Raw genomic sequence first — 26,909 nt, 5'->3', positions numbered from 1 at the left:
AACAAAACAAAACCTCAAGCACCTGCTCTGGGGCGCGGGGCTCCCAAAGAATGAATGGGTGGAGGGAGGAATCTGATTTGGCGATGCCAGGCGCTGGGAGCTCTGAACAGTAAGAACCCTGCCTTGGACCTTGGGCCGCTGGAGGCTCTCTTCCGTCCGCGTACCCTGGCTTGCGCCTCCTGATCTGTCACTACGCATGCAGAATGGTACTCCCGACTGGAGTGAGCGGAGGCAGAGCTCAGCAGGAGCGGCTCCAAGAGCCAACCTCGCCCCAAGGACTTCGTATCTTAAACCTTCCCCACCCGCTAACCTCCAAACTCGGCGCCTGGATTCTCCGACCGGAATCTGGGCATTTCCCTAAGGGTTTTCTTCCCTCCCAAACTAGCCGCCGTTTTGTTTTCCCGGTTTCCCCGTAGAAGAGTTAGGTGCTCCTCATGAGAAAGGGAGATTAAGTGCCGCTGACACCGATTTTAGGTAGGCGGCAACCGCCCTTTTCTGGGCGCAAACCTCACCATGTCGCCAACTACCAGACGGTGGATATACGCCCCGTTTATCACAAATGATGCAACCTCCAGATGACCCACGTTCGCCTGAGTCTGGCCTCTGGAATCCACAAAAAGCCACCCCGCTCCCCAGTGACCCCAAGATTATGACCACCAGTCCAGTCTGACGGCTCTAGAAGCAAGAGCCGCCGCCTCTTTGAAGTCCGGTAAAGTTCTCTGCGTTATCCTGAAGTTCCCGCCCTCGTGGAGCCCCCTGCCCCTCCCTCCAACCCGCCCTCCCTGATTAACAACCCCTTCCCTACCCCCATCACACAGGGATGCAGAGGGGACATTCAGTGCTCACCTGGAGAGGCTCGCCAGTGCCCCAAGGCGCCCACACTCGCGAAGGCCGAGAAGGGGAGGTGGGGGGAGGATTGTGTCCCACAGGCCTGCGGAGAGCGCGTGGCGGGTAGGAGAGGAGGGTGTCTCCGAGAGGGACGCTCCCTCGGGCCCGCCCCCCACCCCCACTGCGAGGACGCCCCCAAGGAGTCGCGCGCCCTGCCTAATCTGCTAGGGCTGCGGTGTGAATGGAGCCGCCGAGACTCCTGACTCCTCCTCCTCCCCCGCCGCCGGCCCCTCTTATTTGAGCTTTGGGAAGCTGGGGGTAGCCAGGCAGCTGGGGTAAGGAGTTCAAGGCAGCGCCCACACCCGGGGGCTCTCGCAACTCGACCGCCTATCCGCTCCCCCCTTCCCGCCCTCCCTCCCACTCATTCACCCACCCACCCACCCACCCATAGCCGGGACTGCAGCCCAGGAGCCGGGGCCCCGCCGCCTCCTCGCCGCGATCCTGGACTTCCCCCTGCCGCAAGAGCCGGCATCCACGTGTGCCCCGGAGCCAGCGTCTAAGCACACGCTCCGCTCCGGGCCTGGGTGCCTCCAGCAGACCGAGCAGCCGGGGATCCAGGGCCCGGAAAGCATCTGGGCCAAGTTAGGCGCGGCGGAATCGAGCGCCGAGCGTCTGCAAAGCCGGTGGGGCCGCGGAGCGTCCGGGGCTGAGCCACAGCAAATGGGCTCCGACGTGCGGGACCTGAACGCGCTGCTCCCGGCGGTACCCTCGCTGGGTGGTGGCGGCGGTTGCGCCCTGCCCGTGAGCGGCGCGGCGCAGTGGGCGCCGGTGCTGGACTTTGCGCCCCCGGGCGCCTCGGCTTACGGTTCCTTGGGCGGTCCTGCGCCGCCGCCTGCTCCGCCGCCACCACCTCCGCCGCCGCCGCCTCACTCGTTCATCAAACAGGAGCCGAGCTGGGGTGGCGCGGAGCCGCACGAGGAGCAGTGCTTGAGCGCCTTCACCGTCCACTTCTCGGGCCAGTTCACCGGCACGGCTGGAGCCTGTCGCTACGGACCCTTCGGTCCTCCTCCGCCCAGCCAGGCGTCGTCCGGCCAGGCCAGGATGTTCCCCAACGCGCCCTACCTGCCCAGCTGCCTCGAGAGCCAGCCCGCTATTCGCAACCAGGGTAAGCAGACTGGGGAGCGCCCCCTACATGCGGGGCGGTGGCGACGGGGCTGTGGCTGCGCGCGGGCACTCCCCTGTCCTACCCCTTACCTGGCCACAGCTCTTACTCGGCTGCCTCCCCAAGGACTGTGAGGGTAGAGGAAGCAGCAGCTGGGGGAGAGGAGGGCAAGACGAGGGAGTCCAGGGCATGGGCCCCTGACATCCTCCAGAGCGGGGAACCGGACTCTTCGCATGAGCCGGGAGGTCATCCGGGGCTCCTCGGACCTCGGGAGATTCTAGACTATTCCCCGTGGGAGTGGGAAGCGGGAACCGGAGCAATGCCTGGCTCTGCCTCGGGAAGAGGTTTCGTCGCTCAAGGCACCACCAAACTGTCGCCAGGCATTGGACCTTTTAGACCCTGGATTCAGAGCGGGACCAGCGCAGGGTGAGCAGCCTTTGCTGCCTCTGCCACGGCAAAATGTCCAGGAGCCACTCTAGACCTAAGGGGGGCACAGTAAGCACCTTGGAGCACTAGAATGCGTAAATGAATGAGCTAGAGACAACAGTGGCTTTCCTGGACCCGTGTCCGTGTTCGCCTGTGGCTCCAGCGCATGGTAGTGTATAAGTGGATCTCTCCTGGGTTTCAGCTCAGGTGGCGGCCACGCGGGCTCCAGGGCTGGAAGAGAACCCCGTTTATCTGATTCCAATCTCTGCGGGACCGGGTCCTACCACAGGCGGTGGAATGAGGCCCGAGCGTCGGCCTTCCTTCCAGCCCGCCTCTGGTGCCTCCTTGTCGTTGAACACGGGACTTAGCTGGAGAAAGATTTTTGCAAGACTTGGAGGTTAGAACAAGGACAGGTTTATTTTCCCTTTTCAGTCATTGTACATCGACGGACACAGCCGGTGGTTTTCTCATCCCGCGCCGGCGCCCTCTCACTTCTCTTTCTCAGGGACCAGCGCGGAACCAATCATGCCGAATCTTTGTATTTTCGTTTCTAAGTTTATTCTAATTAGACTTGTGCGCTGTTGGGAACCTAAACCAATTCGGGTTGATTTGATATTTTAGGAAATGCTTTAAAAAAGGCGTGGATGCTTTTCCTAGAGCAAAAATTCCCTCGGGCCTAGGGACTGGGATGTTTCTAGAATGCGTGGGCTAGGAGGAACAGAGTGTGTACTGTTTGCAGGAGGTGCTGCGGCTCCCGAGGCTCAGAAGAAGGGCCCTGTTCTTCCCGCCTTCTCACGCACATTCTAAAACCGTATTTCTAGGCTGTTCGTATCTTACCCCAGCCCCGAGCACCTAGCCCACCCGAAGCCCTGGCAAAACCGAAACCGCCCTCCTCTTTTCGTTCGGGGAACCTGGGATCCATGTTCTGTGGAAGAACCTCAAGCCCATCCATGGGGTCCCTCCACTCTAGGTCTTTCCTAAAGGAAATTCGTGTTTCAAACTCAGGGAGTATTGGAACAGCTCAGTGACTATTACAGATTCTTTTCCTCTGATCGTACCACCTCTAATTAGCAGGCTGGTGTTACCTCTGGCAAATCTCTGGGTCTCAGTTTCCCCATCTGTAAGAGGAGAGCCAAGATGGGCAACCTGGTGTTTGGCTCAGGTTTGAAGTTCTATGACACAGAAGCAGAAGTCCGACCCTCCCCCCGCAGGGGTTCTAAACACAGAAAGCAGCAGCCACGTAAACTTGGTTGGACCAGAAACGGCAAGACTGGCAGGCAGGTGTGTGACATGAGTGAGTCTCTGTATGGATGCTTGCTATTTGAAGACACCTGAGAAGCTATTTGATCTAAGTACTCCTTGTGCAAAATACTACCATTATCATTTATTTGAAACCATCTAGGTTCTGTCGGGGGTTTTGGAACCTGGACTCTGTGGCTTTGATTGGATCCCTGGGTCCATCCTTCTACAGGGTGCTGGTGCCCTGAATTTCATCAACTCAGCCTCAGGAGTGAGACTGTGGGCGTCCTAGCCAGTGGGCAATATGCTAAAAGGAAAAATCCCAATTCTTTTCTAGAGGATAGGCCCAGGATGTTAAAGAGAAAAGGGGCTTGGGAGCTGGAGACCGACTAGCAGGTAAAGGAGTCCCATCCTGGGAAATAGCCCAGTAGAGAGGCGGCCCCAGATCCAGGCCACAGCCTGTAAGCGGGTTCCTGTCTTCTTCGGGCTTAGGTTCTCTCTTGTGATCAAAACATAAAGGGATCACACTCAACCAGTCCTTGGGACTCAGTCAGCAGCTGGGAGCTGGGGTCGGATGTCAGAAGCCACTTGTGCCTCAACCCTGGCATTGGCAACCAGAGTGGGCCCTGGGGCCCTGAGATTTCAGATTTATTCTCTCGACTTCTGGGCTTCCTGCAGCTCTCCCAGCAATGTAGAGTCTTGGCAGGAGGCTTAACCAGGGGAAAGCAAGGGCATCAATTCCTTCCCCAAAGTGTGGGAATGGCCATCAGCAGGCCGAGGCGGAGAGGAATCAAGCTTCGAGATCCCTGTCCCCAGGCAGGGCAACCTAGCAATGGCCCAGGGGTGGGGACAATTGCTGGCACTCTTGAACCTCCCCCCACCCCAAGGTATCACACCTCGTTTTTTTCCAATTGCTTAAATATTATAGCTGGTATTCTAATCTTGCTTCTAAATATTAATTCAGGAAACATTTATTGAGCACCTACTCTGTGCCAGGCACTGGGGATTGAATGTTAAGACAATTAAAGTGCCTCAACCTTTGCAGGAAGCTCACAGCCTAACACTGGAGGAGCCCCTTATTTTTGGATGAGGAAATCTAGGCTCTAAGAGATAATGTGTGCAGGAGATCTCTCTGTGGCAGAACTTGGACTCAAACCCAGACCATTCTAGGTTATTTCTACCTCCTTTCCCAGGGATCTAGGCCCCGCTGTTGAGATGGATTTTCTCTTGCCTGCTGGATGGGCACCCAACCCACTGTAGTCTGTGTGAGGGGTGGGGAATTTGCCGGGGCAGAAGAAGGGCGAGGACTTCGATAGCCCTAGACTAAGTGCAGGGTTTGGGAAGGGAAGACAAAGACTGCTTGACAGTCTGCCCGATTCCCCCAGACCGGCTGGCGCGCAGCACCCTATACCTACAGGAGGCCTTGTTATCACCGGGCCACCCTAGTGTCACGTGGGGACACCAGCTCAGCCCTAGGGCCAAGGGCGCCCCCCTTGGGTCGCATTGGAGAGGGTATTTCGTTGCGGGACAAATTTCCCCGTATGCTGCGGCAGCTGCGGAGTCATGATTTTCAGCCTTGGGACCACCTTCCTGACTGAGCCTGCTGTCCACTTCATCCCTCAGCTCCCGAGGGGCCTGGCCCGGCCAGGCGGTTCCCGGGCTCCTCCGCTGCGTCGGGCGGGGGAGAGAAGCGCACAGTGTGTCTCGCCTCTCCCCGCGGTCAAGGTTGCATTCCCTTCCCCGGCCGAGACTAATCGTGGGAAAGGCGCTACCTTGGCCCCTCGAGCCTCTCCCTCTAAGGCCTGTACAAGGAGCCTTTGAACACGCTGCCCCTTTCTGCCGGCAGCTGTCCCTCCCCCGGCCTCCGCCCCCGCGCCCTCCGCGCCTGGCTCAGCGCTAGGCCCCGGGACAGCACGCTCTGATCAGTTCCGCATCCGATAAGTTTCTAATTTAAAGAGCTCTCCCTCCTCTCTGAGGGCCCTTTCACCGAAGCCCATCCCCTCTCCGGGGAGGGGGACTGCGAGAGGGGGTTGGAGGCCAGCCTCTGCCCAGCGGTCCGGTGTCCGGTCTGGGACGGGTCCTTGGGAGCCTCGCGGGGCGCGGAGGCGACGCGGCCGGCGCAGGAGCTGCAGCCCGCAACCCGTGGCACTAGCCGCGCACCGAAGGTTGCGGAGCCTGCTTCCGAGGACAGCACGGTGCCCGGGCCACTGCCTTCTCATCGGTTCAGGAATGGAGAAGGGTTCGTCTAGAGACAACTCCTTTATTGCTTCTGTTTCTCCTCTTTATTTAAAAAATGGTCTTTGAAAATTCGGCCTTCCCTCTGCAGAACTGGGTGCTTGGAGACAAATTTCGTTTGTCAGCGGCCTGGTAGGCCTTAAACACAGCCTGGCCTCCGCTCCCAAAGTGAAGTGCCTGGAAGACCAAGCGCGCTCACCCACTCCTGACAGCTAACGGGGCGGGGGTTATCTTTGCCCACTTAGCAGGCCAGAAATGGAGGCCTCTGGGGTCATGTAAATTATAAAAGCTGGTGGCTTCTTAAGTTGTCAACCTGTGGCGCCAATTGGTGCGTGAGACTTGGACTCCCCTGTACAATCCGGTAATGAAGACCTGTTCAAACCCTCCCTCCCACACTGACACACCACATTCCCCGAAGTGGACTGTAGAAGGTCGGTTTTTGTTTTTTTTTTTGGGAGATGTGTATTTGAAAGATGTGGGTAATGGCCACCTTTCACTGTTCAATCTGAGTCTTCACTGGACACCTGTTGTAGAGTCTTGACCATGTCTGGGGCGAGAGTGGGGGAATGGGGTTCATTTGACTTATCCCACTCCCAAGAATCGAGCGGGGTTTGGAGACTCAGCTCAGTGCCCAGAGGCGGGGCTGAGGGTGGGGGGACTGGGTCCGGCCCAGTGGCCCTGCAGGGAGCCGATGTGAGCGTCTGGACCAATCTGATTCGTCACTTGGTCAGGACCTCAGGCCAGAGACTACTGAGCCTGCGCATAGTCAGGGACCCCACCATTGGGTTCAGGGCTCAGAACTGATCTTTATCTTAGCTGGAGGATACTTTTTCCCCAGAGGCAGCTACAGCTTTGCGGAAGCTAGTTGGGTAAATGTTTAAAGTAATTTAGTGACAATAGTCACAGAAAGAGACTACGTTTCTCAACCAACACGTTTTTGGGTTTTTTTTCCCCCTCACTTTCGGAGAGCTGGGGAAGAATACGGGCGGTATTGCCCTCGGTTTCTCGGCAGGGAAACTGAGGCAGAGGGCCAGTGCATACCATGGAGGGAAAGGGAGGTAGAGTCTCAGGCACACTGAAACAAACAGGCTTCCTGGACTGGTGCGCGAGGAAGTCCGCCCCGGCAATGGTGGTCACAGTCCGACCCTCTGGGCGCGAGGTGGGTCCGAGGTAGGAAGGAGGAGGGCGCAGGGTCGAGGCCCGTGGGCCCAACTTGAAAGGCCCCTTCTTTTTTCCCCCTCACCAGCTTTCCCGAGGGCCTTGGGTGTCAATGGTGTCGGGTCGCTCGCGCAGCCTCAGACAGATAACATTACTCTGTAATTACTCTCCCCATTTAAAGCCCATGCCGTTTAACCGGCCCCGAGTAATTAATGAAAGTTGGTGCGCGGGCCTCTGATTTACGGCTGCGAGTCAGCGCCGGGTCAGGCGAGCAGATTCATTTCGGTCGCCCGCGCTGCCCAGTTTTGGGGGGAGAACAACTTTCTCCGCCGAGCGGTTGTCGGCTTTCATACTTGCGAGGTGTTCGGTGCAGAAGCGGCGGACACCGTGAAAGACAAGGGCGTAAATAAATTGGGAAATGGTGGGGAGGCCTGGGTTTTACTCGGGAAAGGACGGGGAGCCTGTCGCGAGGTCGCATTGGGCCCGGCTTCTCTCTGCAAGCCCTGGGGGCTGAGGCAGCGGGATCCGAATGAGGGGCTGGGCGCTCCTCGCCCGGGTTCTGGTTCAGACACACGGTCCCTGACTCCCCGCCGACACTGTTTCTCTTTCGGCCGCGCCCGCAGGATACAGCACGGTCACCTTCGACGGGACGCCCAGCTACGGTCACACGCCCTCGCACCACGCGGCACAGTTCCCCAATCACTCCTTCAAGCACGAGGATCCCATGGGCCAGCAGGGCTCGCTGGGTAAGAGGAGGGAATGATGTGGGGTCTTTCTCCCCTTCTTCCATGCTACCCCTCACTCCCCAGGAATTTCCAACCCACAGCAAATTGGGGAAGGGAGGAGAGGATAGCTAAAAGAATTTTAGAAATAATTAGCCTAATCTCACTCAAAAGAAAAGATTGTTTCCCCCCACCCCAAGTATGTTAACTCCGCTCAGCCGAGACCGCGAATGTCCAGAGGGTCTTTTCGGTGCTCTGTGCCGTGACTGCTAAGGGAATGTGAAGTGAGAGGCTTAGCTCGCTGTGACCTGTAGGCCGTCTCTCTGCACGCCCCGGCATCCAGGCCCTAGGGCCCCCAGTGCAGCCTGGGAGCCCAGCTCAGGACGCTCTGCCCCAGCCCTTGACCGCGGCCTCGCACCCCCTGCCCTTGGTGTGCTGCTCTCACCCCGCTCTCCTGGCTCTCTGCAGGTGAACAGCAGTACTCCGTGCCGCCCCCAGTCTACGGCTGCCACACGCCCACCGACAGCTGCACAGGCAGCCAGGCCCTGCTGCTGAGGACGCCCTACAGCAGGTAGGAAGGCGCTCGGCACCTCATCTAGGTCCTCGCGACCTCGGAGGGGGCGCTCGAGCCAGCGGGCACGGGAACGTCCGACGCGGGGCAGCCCGGATGCGGCCGTGCAGGGTCCTGGAGGCAAAGTACGCCTCTAGCCCACTCGTCTCCATAAAGCAAGTGAAAGCCTCTCTCCTGGCTCCTATTTGAAAGAAGTAGCTTTCCCCGTCTCCCGGCGTTCTTACTTTGTGTGTGTACGTTGGTTTTTGGTTTTGGTCGCGCCGCGCGGTATGCGCGATCTTAGCTCCGTGACTAGGGCTCGAACCCGCGTCCCCTGCAGCGGAAGCGCGGAGTCTTAATCACTGGACCGCCAGGGAAGTCCCCTCCCCCACTGTGTTCTTACTTGGAATATAAATGAGGGCGATTACTGTTTGGAGATGAAGAAGAAAGAGCGGCGCTTTAAGGAGTATTTTTTTTTAACATCTTTATTGGGGTATAATTGCTTTACAATGGTGTGTTAGTTTCTGCTTTATAACAAAGTGAATCAGTTATACATATACATATGTTCCCATATCTCTTCCCTCTTGCGTCTCCCTCCCTCCCACCGTCCCTATCCCACCCCTCCAGGCGGTCACAAAGCACCGAGCCGATATTGAGGAGTATTTTTTAAAAGGGCTCTTTGCTGGGAGGACTTCAGCTTCCTAGGGATCAAAGATTAAACACGGGGTCCACTCCCACTCGTTTCTTCTCACTCCTCAAGCCTCTCCTCGCGCACTGGCCACACCCGCCAGCCTTCTCTGGGACGAATTCGAGGGCGCGTACACTCGAGCCACAGCCTTCTCCCCACCCCTGTCCCCCAGAGTCTCGGGCTGCAGCACCACTCTGTGGGCGTCGTCCCCAGCGCCCAGCTACCCCGGACTGTGTGCGGGACTGTGGTCGGGCGGCAGCGGTACCTGCGGGGAGACCGCTCCAGCCCGCGCCCGCCGTTCTTCCTGTTCCCGTGAGGCCGAAGACCAGCTTCTTTTACTTGCAGACTCTTTTCCAGCTCCTCGTGCCTTCTCTAGGTTCTTGCTCCACCCTCCACCTTCTCTCCCCCAAATTTACTCTTCAACTTTGGGTGAACTTGGCCGGCATCCCGCGTCACCGATAGGGTTGCCTAGTAACTATACCGGCTGGAGCTGGGCGGGATGGTGGGGCGGAGGGAGGGAAGTGGCAGATCGCGGCCTTGGATGCCGGGGATTGGGCGCGCATTACCTCATATTCCATCCCTACCCCCCACCCGGTGCTGCGGGGATCCTGATACCGACTGCCCCAGACTCATCTCCATCCTCCCTCCCCTCTGTTGGAAGACCCGGGACTGACGTCAAGGGAAGGAGGTAGTGAGGTAATAAAGGAAGGAAAAGCGTCTGCCCTGGGAGATTGGTGGAAGGAATGGCCGCGCCTGGGGGACCTGCAGCCCCACAGGTGGAGGAGGGGAAGGAATGTTCGCTCCTGAGCCCGCAGGCGGCTCATGCCAATGTTCCGACGTGTTTATGAAACCGAGCCTAGGACTGGTCTGATTCTCCCATCCTGGGGAGGGACAGGGTGGAGCCCGTCTACTTCTGTACGCCTACAGTACACAGATTTTGGAAACCTTTCCTTTTGATCGGGAAATCCGGCATATCTAATCTGATCTTGGATTCAAGATAACTTTTTTTCCTCCCTACTCCCCCCCGCCTTTTTTTTTTAAATTTTAGAGGGGGGGGGGAAGACATGCATTTTGCCCAGATAGAGGTATTGAATGGTCACACCTTCTCACCCTCCTTTTCTCCCTCTCTAGTTAGAACCCAGTTCTGTTCTTTGGCACCTCAGGCCCAGTGATCTGTCCCGAGCAGCCATCTTTGCACCAGCCCTTGGTGGGTCAACTCACTGGAATAGGTACAGGATCTGAAATCTCTGTTGTGAACCCCCTCTCCAAGCAAAACTGAGATGGTAGGGTCATTGCCATCCTTTTTAAGGAGCTGCTCCTGCCTATTGCCAGAGTAGCATTGCTCTTATTCTAGCCATTGGGGGAACAGATGGAATGGTTCCCAGTGAGATGACCTTGACCCAGTCATTCTCCCTTGGCTCCTGGCTGACGCCTCACCCCAAGCAGAGAGGAAGACCTTGATGCTGGAATGGGTGCTATTTAGATGGGTCTGGCTACGTGCTTGGAGGTTGGGGACTGGGAGGCTTTGGAGTCTGGTTCAGGAGTGACACAGTTACACACATTCCTTACTCTCCCCTCTTCAAGCCTAGATCCACCCTGTGGGTCCCTAAGAAGGGACTGAACAGCCTAAAAATGAGTAGGGGATAAAGTGATCACGACTTCTGTCTTAGCAGCAGTTCTCCAAACTGAGTCCCTGTGATGGATTTTGACTTAGGGCTGAATGAGTGGTTGCTATGGAAGCAGGAAAAATCACTTGGATTGCATTTTATACATAAAAATTTCACATTTTCTAATCCATCTTCTAACTGGCCACTGTATAAAGCAATTTTGTCAGGTTCATCTTTCAGAGATATTTGCTTATCCCTTTCTTCTTTCTACATAATTGGAACTTCTTTGCTTATTTTTATATGAATGTCATAAAAATAACATTTTCTCTTGTTACAGGAAAATCTCTAAGTAATATCTCCTGAAACAAAATTTGTGACCCCGTAGGAAAAGTTTGCTTCCTTGAAGTTTGTGCTGAGTCTTTGAAGCTCCATCCACTCTAAATTGACAGCATTTCTAATCACTTTTCAAAGATCAGGTACTTGCCCTGCAGTAATGATGGATGGACATTTGTAGGGATGTTTTAAAATTGGATCTGCGCATCAACATTACTACCATTATGGTTATGTCATTTCCTTCTTCCCTACTCCTAAACATGTTTGAAGGATATTTAAATGCTTTTGTGAACACAGTGTTTGAAAAAGCATAGGAAGTACAACTAAACTTTAATCACTTAACGGCTAAACTTTTAGATTTTAGATATTCAGTGGTTCTTCTGATCCCTGGCTCTGGTCCCTTTTCTGTCTAAACCTGGGACCTCCTGTGAAAGGCTTGCCTGTATTTTGTTTGACTTGTTGCACTTGACCCCCTAAGGCAGCCTGCCCAGCTTCTTTGCCCTGCCCTTCCAAAGCTTCTGTCTCCCCATTCTTGGATTTAGTCTCCCTTCCCACATGACCTAAAGGTAATGGTACATACACTGACATTAGATAAGCACTGCACAATGTGAATTTGCTTTGAGGAAATTCTCAAAATTCTCTCCCTAGTCTGAGAGAACTGTAAAGTGATTCTCTCCTCTCTTTCAGGTTACAGATCGGAGGAGTTACAGCTATACACAGATGTGATTAGTAGTGAATAGAAAATGACACCCCAATCAACTTACGGGAAGTGTTAGGAGATAGTTTTCTCCGTACTCTCTCCCCACCGTATTGAGAGTGGGTAGAATTTTGTCTAAAGAATTCTGGAACAGATTCCAGCCCTTCTGGAGCCCAGCACTCACAGCCCTTATTACATAATCACTAGGCTTTACTGCATATTGTGTGCTGCTGGGCACTGCGCTGCGTGCTTCCCTCAGTTTACTCATTTAGTTCTTCTGATTACCCACGAGGTTGGTACGGTCCTCCGCACTCTACTGAAGAGGAGGTAGGTTCAGAGACTCCAAGTAACCTGCTCAAGTTACACAGCGAGTGAGAATCAGAACCAAGATTTGATTCTTAGTCTCTCTGCCTTCAAAGCTCATGTGTGCTCTGAATCGCTGAGGGATTCCAAGCCACTCAGTGTCCTCCACCTGGAATATTCCCCTTATACAGTCTGTGCCAGCACCTTTGCTAATACATAGTAAGAACAAATGCTTATATAAACTTACTACTTCCAGAAACCATTCTGAGCGCTTCGCAAGTATTGACTTATTTACATTTGATCTGAAACTCTTTGAGGTAGGCAATAGGTTATCACCCCCATTTGACAGAGGGGGAAACTGAAGCCCTTGGAGGTGAATTTGCCCAGCGTGACACAGTAAGGGACAGAGCAAGTGCGAGGCTCCAGAATCCATCTTCCCACCCTCTGCACGCTGCTGCCCCTCCTGATGGTTAAGGCCATTCCTTTCCAAACGTGGCATCTGCCATAGGTCTTGCTAGAGGAAGGTCTTTATTCCTCACATTTGTGAAAGAAACCCCGTTATCCATTAGTTTTACCCATAGTTTTCAATTGAAATCGCTCAGTGGATCCGAGGCGGTATTTTCGTGGGTGAGTATTGTAGGAGCCAACTGGAACTTTCTCCTGAAGTCTTAACTCACAAAGCAGCTGTCTGTCAAGCTCCAGACTCCTCCAGCTTTCCCTTTACCACTCCCTGGGCGTGAACTACTGAAGTTCAGTCCAGGCTCCTAAAGAAACAGGCAGAAGTGGCAGAGACCTTTCTCCCTTCCATCCAGACCCAGGGGGAGTGACAGCTTCCAGGGCCACCCTCGTCTGTGCTTGCTCAGAGGCAAGGTCCCAGGTAAGGAGGGACCCCATGCTACCCTGAGGGGAAAAAGTAGTGAAGTCCAACCACACTAAGCACAGTTTTCCCCTGATTTTGACCTAGAACAGGCAGCTAGCTGGGCCTTCCCTGCTCACTTCCCTTGAATCCTCTTCCACAAGTCCCCCTCTCTCCGTCAGCTTGCTGAGCTCCTTGGAGCCCCCAGTCCCTGACCATGCCCATTTCACGGGTTGATTCTCACAGCTACTTTGAAAAGGAGTTCTGTGCCCTGTGTTTGAAAAATATTCCCCCATACACTTTTTTTTAGACATTCTAGTTTCCTTTTATTTTTGCACTCTTATTAGGTTTACATATTCATTTTTAGCAACTGTGCTACTAATTTAAATGAGAATGCATGTTTCCTTTGGCCCCCTAGCAGGTAACACTATTCCAATTCTGAAGCAGTCATTGCTAATTTGAATATTTTTAATTGAATGTTGACAATTCAATCCGATGATGAAGTTGGCAGTGGAGCCTGTTACCGGTAGACTGTCTTCCATGTGAGAGAAGCTTCCTTAGCAGCCATAGAGCTTCTGGGGAATCCGGTCAGTGGGAAGTACATGATCTACCATTTAGGTTAGCCTTCAATGTAGAATTAAATCAGAGGACATCTGTCACCGAAGAAATAAAATCATAATTAATAATGCCTCTTCCTACGTGTCATCTACAAACACTGTACATGGTGTCCAAGTTTCGTTTAAGACAATACTGATGTTTGTTTCCCATATAGGTAGGCATGAAGGCAGAAAGTCTGAAATGGTTTCCAGGGTGGTGGGCAGTGTTATCAAAGCCAAAGAAAGGCTTGAATTGGACTTGTCTCCAGGGAGCGGGAAAAATCTAGTTTCAATTATTCCTGCAACATTTGTGCTGACCAAGTGTTTATTAATAGAAGTGGAATCCCCTGTGGGTTTTTCTTTGGTTAACTGGTGAGCTAGAGAGAAATTACAATACCAAGAGATTGACTGTAAAATGATTATTCACCATGGCCTGCTGAGCAGAAATTTCTGAACAGGCAGCCTCCGTGGCGCCTTGGAGGGAAGAACGCAGGAAAGAGTCTGCGTGGAAGTTTGGCTGCAGCCTCTGTGCACGAGCGTTGGGTCGTCAGGTAGAGGCGTGGGGCAGAGCTATTACAGCAAACCCTGGAAACATCATGAATTCTGATCACAGATGCCAGTTACATGTGCCTCTTTCTTATTAGGAATTTTTTTCCTTGATCTCGGGAAATACTTTTCTTCTACCAAGATGCTGGTTTGCCAGCCAGCAACCATCTGGCAGAGGTAACTCCAGTCTTAATCAGGTTCAACAGTTCCATTCCAGTGGTAATAAGGACTTTTCTACTTTGTTCTGCTGGATATACTTAAACACACTTAAAGATGAAAATGTACTTGAATTACACATGCATTTGAAGAGTGGGGGAGTTCTGGTCCAGATAATAGCCGAGAGCTTTTCTCTTCCTTTCTTTTTGTGCAGAGGTCAAGAACTCAGTAATACTGCAGTCCAGGCCAAAGCAAACTCTATATGATCTACTACTGATTTCCTTTTAAGTTCCCCTTTTTGCTAGGACTGACTTCCTTTTATTTCACTCCAACTTGCATTAATCCCAGTTATAGAAGTTTCTTTCCTCTCTCCCTTGCTTCCAACTTCAAACATTTCTTACATAGGAAACCAGTGACTTTTTCTGTTTAAAGATCTACTTAAAAATATAAAAGACACCATGACTTTTGGAATATATTTTGGCAGCCAGCAATTTCAGAGTTCACTTCCAAACAGACAGAGTTAGATGGGGAGGAGAAATGCCTACATGACCACTGTGGCCACTGTGAGCCAAACCACCTGCTTATCTGATCTCCTCTGGGAATGAGGTGGTCGACACCTACAGTGGTTATTTAGTAATTAGATGCTTTATTTGCCAGGGGTCATATTTTCCTCTACTGGTGCTGCCTCTTTTCGTGGGTTTTCATGATGAGAGCTGGGTGTTGACCAACTGCCCAGAGAGATCATATTTTGAGCATGCTTGGGACCAGTATTTTTAGTTCAGATTCGCATTTTGTCCTCTCCCAGCAGCAGCTATTGTCACTACTGTCATTGTCATCCAGCTGAAAGATGGTGCCAGCCAAGCCGACTGACTGAGCCGCTGAGGAGTTGCAGCCAACAGAAGGCAGGATGTGGTTAAGGCTGTGCTCTGATCCTATGGCCAGCCTCAGGAAACCTATCTGGTGGTGGTTGTTGTTTGTTTGGTTTTTGCTTGGGGATTTTCTGAAAGTCCTTCCCCACTGGCCCTTTCCACCTTCTCTCCCCTTTTGAGGATTTGCAAGCTGAGCTATCAGGACCACTGAAATCGAAGTGAGGGTCCTACTGGGATCTTGGCACACTGTTCTTAATCAGGTGAAGAGGATGTGGTTGGGCACCACATCTCGGAGACAGAGAAGGTCATGATGTTCCCTTGAGTATGTTCTGTTTCACCTCCAGACTCCTGTTTGTATTATTATATTATTTTTACTATCATTTAAATGGTAGTGAGAGGACAAGGTTCAGAGGTCAAATAATGCCAGGAAGCCTTTAAAGGGGCCTAGCAGGGTAGAGGTGGGGGCATCAGGCAAGTCAGCACTAGGCACTTCTCTGAGCCCCCGTCCTCCTCCGATAAATGGCGATCATAATTACACCTGCCTCACAGAGTTGTTGTGAGGAGTATTGGTGATGTGTGAATGTACTATACAAAATTTGATGGATTAGAAAAAGTTAAAATATATTATCTGTATAGTCTTGAAAGAGCCAGTATTAGAGCTTCACAACATCCTGGTAAAGTTAGACTGATTGAGATTAATATTCCCATTTAACAGATGAGAAAACTGAGGTGCAGAGAGCTGAACTGATATGCTCAAGGTCTTAACATTTACCGAGTAGCACTGTTCGATAGAAACGTAATGCAAGTCATCTATGTAATTTGACATTTTCTAATAGCCACATTAAAAAAAAAAGAAACAGGAAATTAATTTTTAAAATATTCTATCTAACCTCAAAAGCCCAAATCTTATTTCAACGTGTGGTACTCTCCATATTTCAAGTGCTCAATAGCCATGTCTGACTAATGGCTACCATATTGGGCGGTGTGGTAGAGAGTATTTATCAAGCACCCACTAGGAAGATACATATATAAGACATAGATTCTGTAGTTTAGAAGGTTTTCTTTCTGGGGGCCAAGAAAATGTCCTTAAAATTATTTTCCCTTTAGGAATCTGCTGGACTATTCTTTAAGTCTGTGAGAAAATTCCTAAATCATAAAGTTAGATATTTGGGACTCGTTGACCCATGTGTGTAAACGTCTGTCACTCATCTTGCTTCTCAGACCTCTTGAAAATTACAGTGTTCTTAGTCTCATGCAAGGAGGAAATAATTTCAGAAAGATCCCACATCCCAATAGGACCTAGGAAAATGGTCAACTGGGGCTGAGTGATTTTAGTTGGTGAACAATTTTTTAAAAATCAGTGACAAAAATAGAGAGCTGCCTGGGGAATACAATGCCTGTTGGCTGAGATTAATGGCAAGATTAATAAATGGATTGCCTGATGAAAAGGCGCAGGAGAACAAAAACCAGTAGAGATTGTGGAGGAGGCCGCTTATTAATGAACTGTCAGCCCAAAGAAAGTTCAAGAAACTCTCCCATGTTAAATGCAGCAGGCTGGCACTTCTAATAAAAATTGGGGTCCTTCAGGAATTAATTACACTGGCCTTACAGCAAGAATTCGTGGAATTGCGAAACGTAGTGGCACAGACCAGCACCGGCCGCTGCTGTGAACAGGGAAGCTGCAGGAGAAACTAATCATTTTTTTTTTCATTGATATGTAGGATATTGTGGTAGCATAATAGCCAGTCAGACACAGGGATGAACGATGGGGTCCAGATATGCACTGACTAATGAAACTACGCGTACTTCGAGTTTGAAGTCACTTCACATTTCATACGTAAAATTCCCTCCTGGAATCTGATTTCCTCCTTAGCCTGTGTACCCACCACTAAGGAGTTCCAAATAATTTGCAGTGATTATATGAGAGGCAGAGGGACTCCACCATGATTTATCAAGCTATGCTGAGAGAGAGCATGGTGTTCATTTATTCCAAGGGATAAATACTGTAATTTCCCTCACCCCTCTACAAGTCCCCAGTTTGGCTGGCCTTACAAAACCTTCTCTTAATTAAACTTTGGTGTTACCTCTGCCCGATGGATGAAGCAGTCCAAAGGAATGCCGTGACAAGGTGGATATTGTCCAGAATTTGCAGTCTGGTATCATACATTACATACTGAAAGCTTCTTACCTTCTTTCCCTTCTGCCATGAAGGTGGAGTGGAAATGTTCTTCTGTAATGTGTTTAGACCAAGCGTTCCCAGACAAACCATTAATCTCTTGGGTCTCAAATTTCATAATTAACCATTTCAGTTCAGAACTACATTTATTCCTAGTTGAGCTTGGTTACTTAGGAGATTTCTGGTAATTGAGTTATGTGCTAGTTTTTTAGGAAGGAGATAAATATAAAATTAATAAATTAATAAACATAAAAGCATATAATAAAGATGTTCATGAGTTGTGCATGCGGGATACTTTGAGAAGGATGTTGTTTCGGGAAATAGATGTGATAGCTCTTCTATAATGCATTTAGAGATGTGTTTTAAAGCATATGTAATAATGATATTTTTAAGAGTTGTATGTGCAAAAAAAAGGGAGAGAAAAACTTTTGGTTGGTTTATATGGTGGGATATTTTTCCTTTGGGGTCTTAATGTAAATGGTCAGCCATTGTTTTCCCTCATATAATCTAGAACTGAGTTGGGGGCTTTAAAAAAACACTCCGTGACTATACAATTTATAGAGAATGATTCCTTCAGTTGTATCTAGAGTTTATCATCCCGTTTCTTTCGCTTGTCACATCCTTGAGTATTAGACCATCCATCACCCATCACTCTTTGACTTTTCAGGCCCTCATAATCCACATGATACTTATCCTTTTGATTAAAACAACTTAATGGCCTTTTCACGAATAATTAATCTGCTGTCTTTTTACTTTCAGCTCCAGGCTTTTAACTTTAATGTTGAGCTATCCAGCCTGTGTTGCCTTTCAAAGTTTCACTCCCTTCAGCCTCTTCCCTTCAGAGGTTTAATACCTCTTTAGAAACTTCAGTGTTTGCTCTACTAAGGTTTTTTAAAGGCTTCCAAATTATTCTCGCATCCTTTCTGCTGTGTGTGAAGTGAATGACGTGCAGACATCAGTGGGATGAAATGAAAATCATTTCAGACTCCTGAATTCTGTCATTCTGGAAAGTGTGGAGGCTTTCATTGTAAAGAAAAGTTAAAAGTGGATTGCTTTTTGGAGAAACAGTTGCAAGTGTATGTGTCTTTTGTATTATGCATTTCTAACTCTGAATGTTTTTCTCTAACAGTGACAATTTATACCAAATGACCTCCCAACTTGAATGCATGACCTGGAATCAGATGAACTTAGGAGCCACATTAAAGGGGTAAGGTCTTCTCTGCTCCATTTCCCTTAAACAGTAACTTACACTTGTTTGAACCATTTTAAAGGTCCTTATACCATATGAAGAGAGTACAGTTTTAGAAGAATAGGCATGGCCGTCTGTAGAATTAAGATGCTTTCCTCCCTCTCCCAGTTGGTCAGTGGTGTTCAGTATTAAACTTTTAGGAATATAAACAGGGGATGTTCTTGTCTAGAACAAGGGGGTTGAGAATACTGGAGAAATTTAATATGGCCTTTCCTTATTGAATGTTTTAGAGTTCTTCGAACTTTTGTCCATTCAAACTTGTTTAATGTTTGTGTTTTGCTAGTGATATCACAGAGGTTAATCATTACATTATCTTATCAAGAAATGTTTAGAGTTTACAAAGTCCAGGATCCAAACTTCTATTTGAGTGAAGATGATTTGGACCATCCAAAGTCAGATGTGTTCACACCTGGTTGCCTGAACAGGCTTTTATCACACTTGATACACAACCAGAATAGGGAGAACATAGCAATCAAACATAGGTAGGGGCAATGCTTTGCACCTGGAACTGAAAAAACAAAGCAGGTGGGACTTGCTTTAAACCGTAAAAGAACTCACTTTTAGTTTCGAATCTGAGTTGGTGGGCGGTAGGATGTGGCAGTCATGAAGCGCCTGTGATGTATCAGGTACTCGTCTAGGTCACCTCATCTAATCTTCCTGATGGCATTATGATGCCTAGGGACTGTTATCCTGTTTTCCAAATAAGTCAGTCAAGCTCAGAGAATTAAGTAACTTCCCAAGTTCACATCATACTATGTGGTAGAGCTGGGATTCCAAGTCCAGATCTGATTCCAAAGCAAAGGCTCTTTCCAGCCTCCCTGTGATGCCTTCCACACCCCCACTCTATCAGCCCCAGTGGGACCGAGTCCTCAGTTCAGCACTCTTGACTAGACAGCTGGCTTTACATCTCTGTGTATTTAGTGGCTTCTCATTGGACTGTGGGATCTGGGGGGCTTGCTAGAGCCACGCATGCTCCAGTCCCCATTCCCCACCTCTTCTTCTCTTCTAGAGTTGCTGCTGGGAGCTCCAGCTCAGTGAAATGGACGGAAGGGCAGAGCAAGTGAGTGGACAATGCGATGATGGCAAAGCAAATGACATAGGCCTTGTTGACTGGCACCTGGGGTTATGCAGGAGTTAGGACTGATGATGGGTAATCAGGGTAGCAGTTGGTGCACAGGGATGGGAAGAATCTATTCATTTTTTCCCTCTGTCTCTCTCTGCCTGCTCTTATTTATTGTAGATATACTGTGGGTAAAAATGGAGGTGGTGACATTTCTCATCAACATACTCCTGAAAAAAAATTTTAAAAATGATGCTGTAGCAACCCTGCTCATTTCCTGGTGAACGTTTCAAAAAAAATATTAAATTTGTGGCATTACACATATTCCTGTTAGATCGGTCAAATCTTTCAGCCATACTTAACTTGCCTTTTCTCTATTTACCTTTAAATCTCTCAGGGAGAACTTAATTTTTACCCCAAGTCTATGGCCAGACTTTCTGCAAAAACTTTTTAAAATTCCTAAACATCTGTGTTTTCCCCAGCCTTAGAGCCTGCACCCTAGGACATTTCTGTAACTGTTTCTTTTGATTTTATTTTCTCTGCTTGAACACCAAAACCAGCCTTCCTCTTCTCATCTTTCTTTTGTTGGTTCAGTCCTGTTTGTTGGATCATCCTTCAGTGATTAGTGACGTTGTTTTTCATCTTCTTAGACTCACTATTAGATCCTTCTTTCCACCCCCAGCCCCCAATTTTTCTATTTTAACCAAATCTCCACTTCGTCTCTCTAGACCCAAAAGTAAAAAAACTTGCTATGGACTTGGATTTTTTTCTCTCCCCACTTCCATCCAAGGGGCTGCTGACAGTTTTAGGACTGTATCTTTATACCTACTCAAAACTTGTCCTATGTTTCGTGGTCCCAGCCTTTCTTTCTGGATCCCTTGCTTTTCTTCTCTCTACTGTAATCAGAATTCAGTAACTCTCCCCAAACTACATGCCAAGAATAGATAGAACATGATTGTGAAGTGAGCGGTGTGTTTTCAGTTTTTTAAATTTCTTCATGCTGGAGTACAGGGTTAGTTTATTTGCTTAATTACAAAAATTACATATAAGGAATCTTGGCATGTATTTGAATCTGGGTCTTTCCGTAGGTGAGGTAATTTTGGTACCTTTTAAGATCTTTAGACACATGATATTAGTCACTTGCTAGGGAGTCAGAAGCTGTATTATAAAGATGAAGCACAAAATGCAAATAATTTGTTTTGTTCAATCCTGTGTAAGAAACAAAAACTAGAAGTGTTTTCATTGATCCGGTGCTTACATTTTGGAAAAGGATTCCTGAAATTAAAATGTATTTCTTGAATACTCTCTTCAGAGAGTTGTATAAAAAGCATCAAGGACTCCTCCAGTAGATAGTCCTATAGAAGAGTAACTCTTTGGAGAGCAAAACATTACAATTGTCTAATTTCCTAATATCTTCTCTCACACTGTCTTTTTCTCTCTTTTGTAAGTCAACTAAATGTTTGCTTCCGAGTGTGAGCTGAACATTTACCTGAAGATGGATGTTAACATTATCGGGCAGGGTGTGAAGGGCTTTATACACCTCTCCTCTTTTGATCTCACGACAATCCTAGGGTATTATGTTCACACCCATCTTTCACATGAGGAGGCTGAGAGGGTAAGCCACCTAACCAAGTTCACTTAGCAAGTAAGGGTCAGAGCCACGTTGGAACCCACTTCTGTCTGACTCCAGTATCTGGGCCCTAGATTAGAGTTTCTTAAACTTTCTAGACTGTGACCACAGTTAGAAATACCTTTTACACTGAGATCAGATGTACACACACACATAAGTTTTCACAGAACAATACTTACTACCTGCTGTGCATACTGGTGCTTTCTACTTTATTCCATATCATTTAAAAAAATGCTGGTTGAGATGTGTAGATTGATTTTACAGCTCACTAATACATCATTACCCACAGTTTGCCTCTCCTAGCCCTAAAAATAGCAACTCCTTAGCTCTTTCCTCCAAGCCCATGAACAGCTGAGAACTGGATTCAATTGAAGCTGATATCCCAGTAGAAAGTGGTTTTTCCCCAGGGGGTACATAATCTGGGTAGGTATCTTTATTCTCTGTACCAAATTTGCTTTCCTTTGCCATGGTATGAAAATGCTGTTAATATGGAAAATACATTTGCGAAAAGATATTCCATGAAGAAAGACAAAGAGAAATAACTGTGTTTTTGCATGTATCTGTTACTAGTGTCTGGACACTACCTGAAATCAGTAGTAAGAAAAATCATGGTGACAAGGTAGATCTGTAACATGAATACTGGAGGTTTGAGTCATGTTTTGGAGAAAAAGGATATAGTTTCTAAATCACTCATAAAAAAGAGGCATTATAACGTTTTTATTAAAAGATCATGTGCCTCCCACTAACGCCCACTAAATATTTGTTCACGTCGTCTTTCCTTGAGAATTTTACTTTTTAGAAAAAGAGTGAGCTTGTTTCCTTGCTTAAGCAAGTCCACAGAGACATCTTTCATTAGATGTTGGGGAGCAGTGTTATTATACTGGTTGGGGATAGGATTGTAGGGGGGACATGGGCAAGACGAGATGAAAACATGAAACGGGGTGGCGAGGAGGGAATCTTACCACTGATTTACTCCTCTCTCCTCCTCCCTTTACTCATTTTCTAATCTCTGCGTGCCCATAGGGATCAGAGCTACTTTTATGACCTCAAATGGGAGAATATTGTGTTTCAATTTAAGTCAAAGAGAAGGTACTTTATGAAGCCACTTTCTTAACTCTGACCCTTTTCCTTACCAACAAATGAAATTATATTTTCTAAGTGGGTCATTGGGAGAAAAAAATTGCAGGGGAATCTTTCTAAGCACTAGTCCACCTTTATGAATAATTCTGTGTACGGTGCCTCGCATTGCTGTCTGCTTTGTATTTCTTTAGAATCATTTTCTGTGTGTTCCTAACGCCTGCTGATTTCTTAACGCTGCTCCCAAGCCCGGCTACTCTGTCAGCCTCTGTTTTGTCTCTTCTGAAGAAAATATCCTGCAAAATGGAGAAACACATCAACCTTGACTGCGGTCCAGGTTATTAAAACAAGGAAGAAGTTATTCTCTGGGGACTTGGGTAGGGGGAGTGGGAAATCGAACACAATAGAAATGTGAAAGGAGTGCTGAGCAAAATGAATGTCCTTTTGCTGGTCCAAGAAGTTCAGACCATTGGGAACACACAGTATTTGACCTGTGGATGCTTGAAAGGAAAAACGAAAGACTCAGGTTGAGTGATGTATGGTGAAAACAAAGCTGCGTGTTTTGGTAGGGCCAAGGCTGTCGAATCTGGAGAAAATCCCCACTAGACATGGTCTCATCCCTGAGAACCTGTGCCAGAAGCGATAGCTGGAGTTCCAATACACAGCCCAGCACCTTTCCTCTCCAGCTAGTGAACAGGAGGTATTCGTCCAAGAGATTTACTTCTTGAAAATGGATAGCTTGCTTTTCAGGGGCTCCTGGAGCTTGTGATGCAAACACAAAGGTGGAGAGAAGCAGCTCTGGGAATATACCAGCATTCCTGAGGGTACTCCTCCACTCCCAGGATGAAGCTGTTAATTTCTTCTTTTATATGGTTACATTTATGCATTTCAACTGTGTTGGACTTGGCTAGAGTCTGTTAGCCATACTTACGAGAACAAAGCAGGGGACTCTCCTGGGTTTGCAGGATAAAGATGGGGACTATGATTTAGAGCTGTCTGCCCTGTACCTCTCAACGTGGACTAATTCAGCGGTTTCTTTGCCACTTCCCTGCTGCTACTTTCCCCTCCCTAGCTTTTTGTCTTTCCCCTTCTTTTCTCTTTGGGCTTATATTCAATTCATGTATTTAATTTTTTTTCTGATGTAAGTAATATGTATAAATTATAGAACAGTTAGAAAATACAACTTTATAGGAAAGGAAATTAACACTCCCCCCACTAGTCCAGATGAAACTACTGTTACTATTATGCCGCATACACTTTCAGACCTTTTTCCATGCCTGGGTATACGTTTGTGTCCTTTTCTTTTTTATAACAAATGATTGGCTTCGGCTTAGATCTAATTCAGCACATGCACTTCTATAGGCCATTGCAGAGTTCTGTGTTTCGACCTTCATGGGAGTGTTTTTGAAAATATTCTCAACCTCTTAAAAATACTTCACTTTAAAAAGTATTTTGGGCTTTATAGACTTACCATCTCCACACTGTGTTTCTAACTGTTCTGTTTTAAAGCAAGGAATTCGTTTTATCTCATAAACGGGAGGATGAATAACAGGTTTGTTCAGGTCAGGAGAAGAAAGAAGACAAGCAGGAAAGATAGCAAAGGAAGGTGGTGATGAAGGGGGTCAAGCTGGGAATGAGGATCATGGTGGATTCGGTGCAGGGAGGGGTTAATGAGGGCTCCAGTCTGTTGATAAAGGGGTGTGTGTGTGTGTGTGTGTGTGTGTGTGTGTTTTGGAGGGCGAGAAGGTATATCAGATGAGTGGAGGATCTCTTTCATGACCTCAAGGTGCCTTTTGGACCTCTCATGTCTGTGATCCCATCCTAGGCCCTTCTGAGACCCTCTGCTCACCATTTATCCTTCTCCCTGTCATCTAGCCAAGGAAAAAAATCATAACCTCTAGCTAGAAAGACGTCAATATAGAAGCTGCACTCATAAAAAGTCATCCAAATAAATGCATCTCTGGAATGAGGGGTTACTGCTTATTTTTAGTAGGGTTTTTTCCCTCTTAAAAGTGAACAATTTCATTTATTCTAGTTTTATTTCTAGCTCTTCATTTTAAAAGCAAAGCCACAGATGTAGTGTTCTTAAGGCTAAGATAGTGACTTTATCAAAATGAAAACAACTTTTTTCACCTTGATTATAAAAGTAACACAGGCTTATTATATATTGAAAAAATTCAGACAGTACCAAAACTTTATAAAGGAAAAAAAGAAAAGTCATCTGTTATCTCACCACACAGAGATAACTAGTTTTTAAACGTATCGGGGTATATTTGTATCTGCAGAGAAGAAATTCTGGAAACATTTACTGAACTATTAACTGTAGTTGCCTCTGAAAAGATTAGAGGGAAAGGGCAAAAGCCTAATAGAGATGGGTTTAAGAGATCATAGGAGGAGATAAGCTGGAGACATTGTATTAAGTTAACACACTTCCATGGAGTTTTGCAGCAAAAGAGAGCAAAGAAATGGGGTTCTAGCTCAATGGGGAAAGAGGGTCAGGAGAAGGTGGTTTTTTATTGCTTTGATTTATTTATATTTAGATGGAAGTACCTGCATGTTTGCTGTTGAGAATGTTCAAGAAGAGGGAAAAAAATTAATGATGGGAGGGGATAGAATTGCTGGAACAGGGTACTTGAGAGAGAAGAGGCTCCGCGGGCAACTGGGGTTGGTTAGCTAGGAGCTGGGATAGTTCATCTATTAGTAAATTGGTTTACAGGAGATCTTTGTTTCTAAGGATATTAACCCTTTGCTTATCATATGTACTGCAAATGTTTTATCTGGTTTGTATTTTAACTATTAATGTTTTTTTTCTGTCAGAAATTTTTATTTTCATAGTAAAAATTATCAGTTTATGTTTCATAGTTACAAGTTTTTGGCTTTTATATAGAAAAGATTTCTCCAATCCCATTTTTTTTTTAATTTTATTTTTGGCTGCATTGGGTCTTTGTTAGTGCGTGCATGCTTTCTCTAGTTGCAGCGAGCGAGGGCTACTCTTCGTTGTGGTGCGCGGTCTTCTCATTGCGGTGGCTTCTCTTGTTGTGGAGCACAGGCTCTACGCACGCGGGCTTCAGTAGTTGTGGCACACAGGCTCAGTAGTTGTGGCTCGTGGGCTCAGTAGTTGTGGCTCAGGGGCTCTAGAGGGCAGACTTAGTAGTTGTGGTGCATGGGCTTCATTGCTCCGTGGCATGTGGGATCTTCCCGGACCAGGGATGGAATCCATGTCCCCTGCATTGGCAGGTGGATTCTTAACCACTGCACCACCAGGGGAGTCCCCTCATTTTTAAAAAATTTACTTATTGTATTTTGGTATATTTTTTGATTGACTTCTTAACACTTAAACATTTAATTTATTCTGAATTTATTTTGCCATTGGATTCCACCTTGATTTGTTTCTAGATGACTAGCCAGTATCCCCAAACTGCTTTGAATAATCCATCCTTTTCTCATTAACTTCGTATATTACCTTTATCAATTCTTGAATCCTATCAGATTCCTTGGATCCATTTCTAGACTCGTTATTCTCTTCTTTTGAGCCTATTTTTTTTTCAGCCTATTTCTGGCTATTATCTCTTGTTTATTCTTCAAGATGAACTTTAGATTCATTTTGTTAATTTCAAAGAAAGTCTTTATCAATATTGGTTCATTAATTGTGACAAATACACCATACTAATGTGAGATGTTAAGAACAGAGGAAACAGGGCTTCCCTGGTGACAGCAGTGGTTGAGAGTCCGCCTGCCGATGCAGGGGACACAGGTTCGTGTCCCGGTCTGGGAGGATCCCACATGTGGCGGAGCAGCTGGGCCCGTGAGCCATGGCCGCTGAGTCTGCGCGTCCGGAGCCTGTGCTCCGCAACTGGAGAGGCCACGGCAGTGAGAGGCCCGCATACCGCAAAAAAAAAAAAAAAAAAAAAAGAATAGAGGAAACAGTGCAGAGTACATGACAACTGTCTATATTATCTTTAGAAATAAAGACCCATTCTAAAGTAACAAGTTTATTTTTTAAAACTCTTAATTGGAATTTTGAATGAATTGCATCAGGTTTAAAAATTAATTTTGGAGAATTTTGACCTTTGAAAAATTGCTAGTCCTTTCTTCAAGGACATGAATGGCATTTCTCAACTCTTTTTCAAGTCTTGTATGTCAGATGTCTCTATTTTGAATTTCTCCTTTTCAGGAATTTTAACAGTAATGCCTCTGGCTTCATAAATCTCTTTGAGAATGCCCGTGATTCCTGTGAATGTATTACAAGGTATTTCTTTTGTTTCTTCACCTTGAAATACTTTGTTGTGTTACTAATGTCAGCTGAAAGGTTGTGCCTTTGGTAGAGATGATTATGCACGTGCCCTTCACATGTACAAACCTCCATTTCAACTGGAGAAGCAGAGAAGGGCTTAGTCTTAAGAGCACTGTGCTTGATTCTGGGGTTTTAGGGAGGACTTCTTTTTTTTTTTTTTTTAAGTAATTGAGAATGGTTGAGTAAAATTTTTCAGATTTAGGAGTGTGTGAGCAAGCTGGGTGGGAGCCTTTGAGAACCCAGGCTGAAAATATCCTGCTCATTTTCCCTGTGTAGAATTTGTCTATCGTGAATTTGGGACAGCTGTTCTTGGGGTGAATCTAGCAGCAGCCTCTGGCCATAGAGCCAAAGCATTGATATTATAGAACCCAGTGAGTTAGATGAAACTGGAATTCTGATGAATTAGCACTTCAATACCAGATGCATGTAAGGGGAGATCCAGATATTTCATA

At 47.5% G+C, this 26,909-nt stretch overlaps 1 protein-coding gene across 3 annotated transcripts in view; it reads left to right on the top strand.

Annotated features, from left to right (window-relative positions):
- Positions 1 to 1,548: 1,548 nt before the first annotated feature.
- WT1 (WT1 transcription factor) overlaps positions 1,549 to 26,909 on the top strand; it is a gene marked incomplete at both ends in the record, with an annotated part of 47,480 nt that continues 22,119 nt past the window's right edge. For 2 of the 3 annotated variants that reach the window (XM_082661208.1, XM_082661207.1), the window contains 5 exons: positions 1,549 to 1,993; positions 7,672 to 7,794; positions 8,239 to 8,341; positions 18,277 to 18,354; positions 19,406 to 19,456. In XM_082661208.1, the coding sequence (XP_082517334.1) occupies positions 1,549 to 1,993; positions 7,672 to 7,794; positions 8,239 to 8,341; positions 18,277 to 18,354; positions 19,406 to 19,456 (800 nt within the window). The remainder of the gene's footprint in view (positions 1,994 to 7,671; positions 7,795 to 8,238; positions 8,342 to 18,276; positions 18,355 to 19,405; positions 19,457 to 26,909) is intronic. The other variant, XM_082661209.1, reaches the window with a different exon arrangement.

Source organism: Grampus griseus, assembly GCF_964374135.1.
Source record: "Grampus griseus genome assembly, chromosome: 8".
Lineage (NCBI taxonomy): Eukaryota > Metazoa > Chordata > Mammalia > Artiodactyla > Delphinidae > Grampus > Grampus griseus.
Note: the sequence above shows the minus strand (reverse complement) of the source record. Positions and strands in the feature narration are given on the sequence as shown.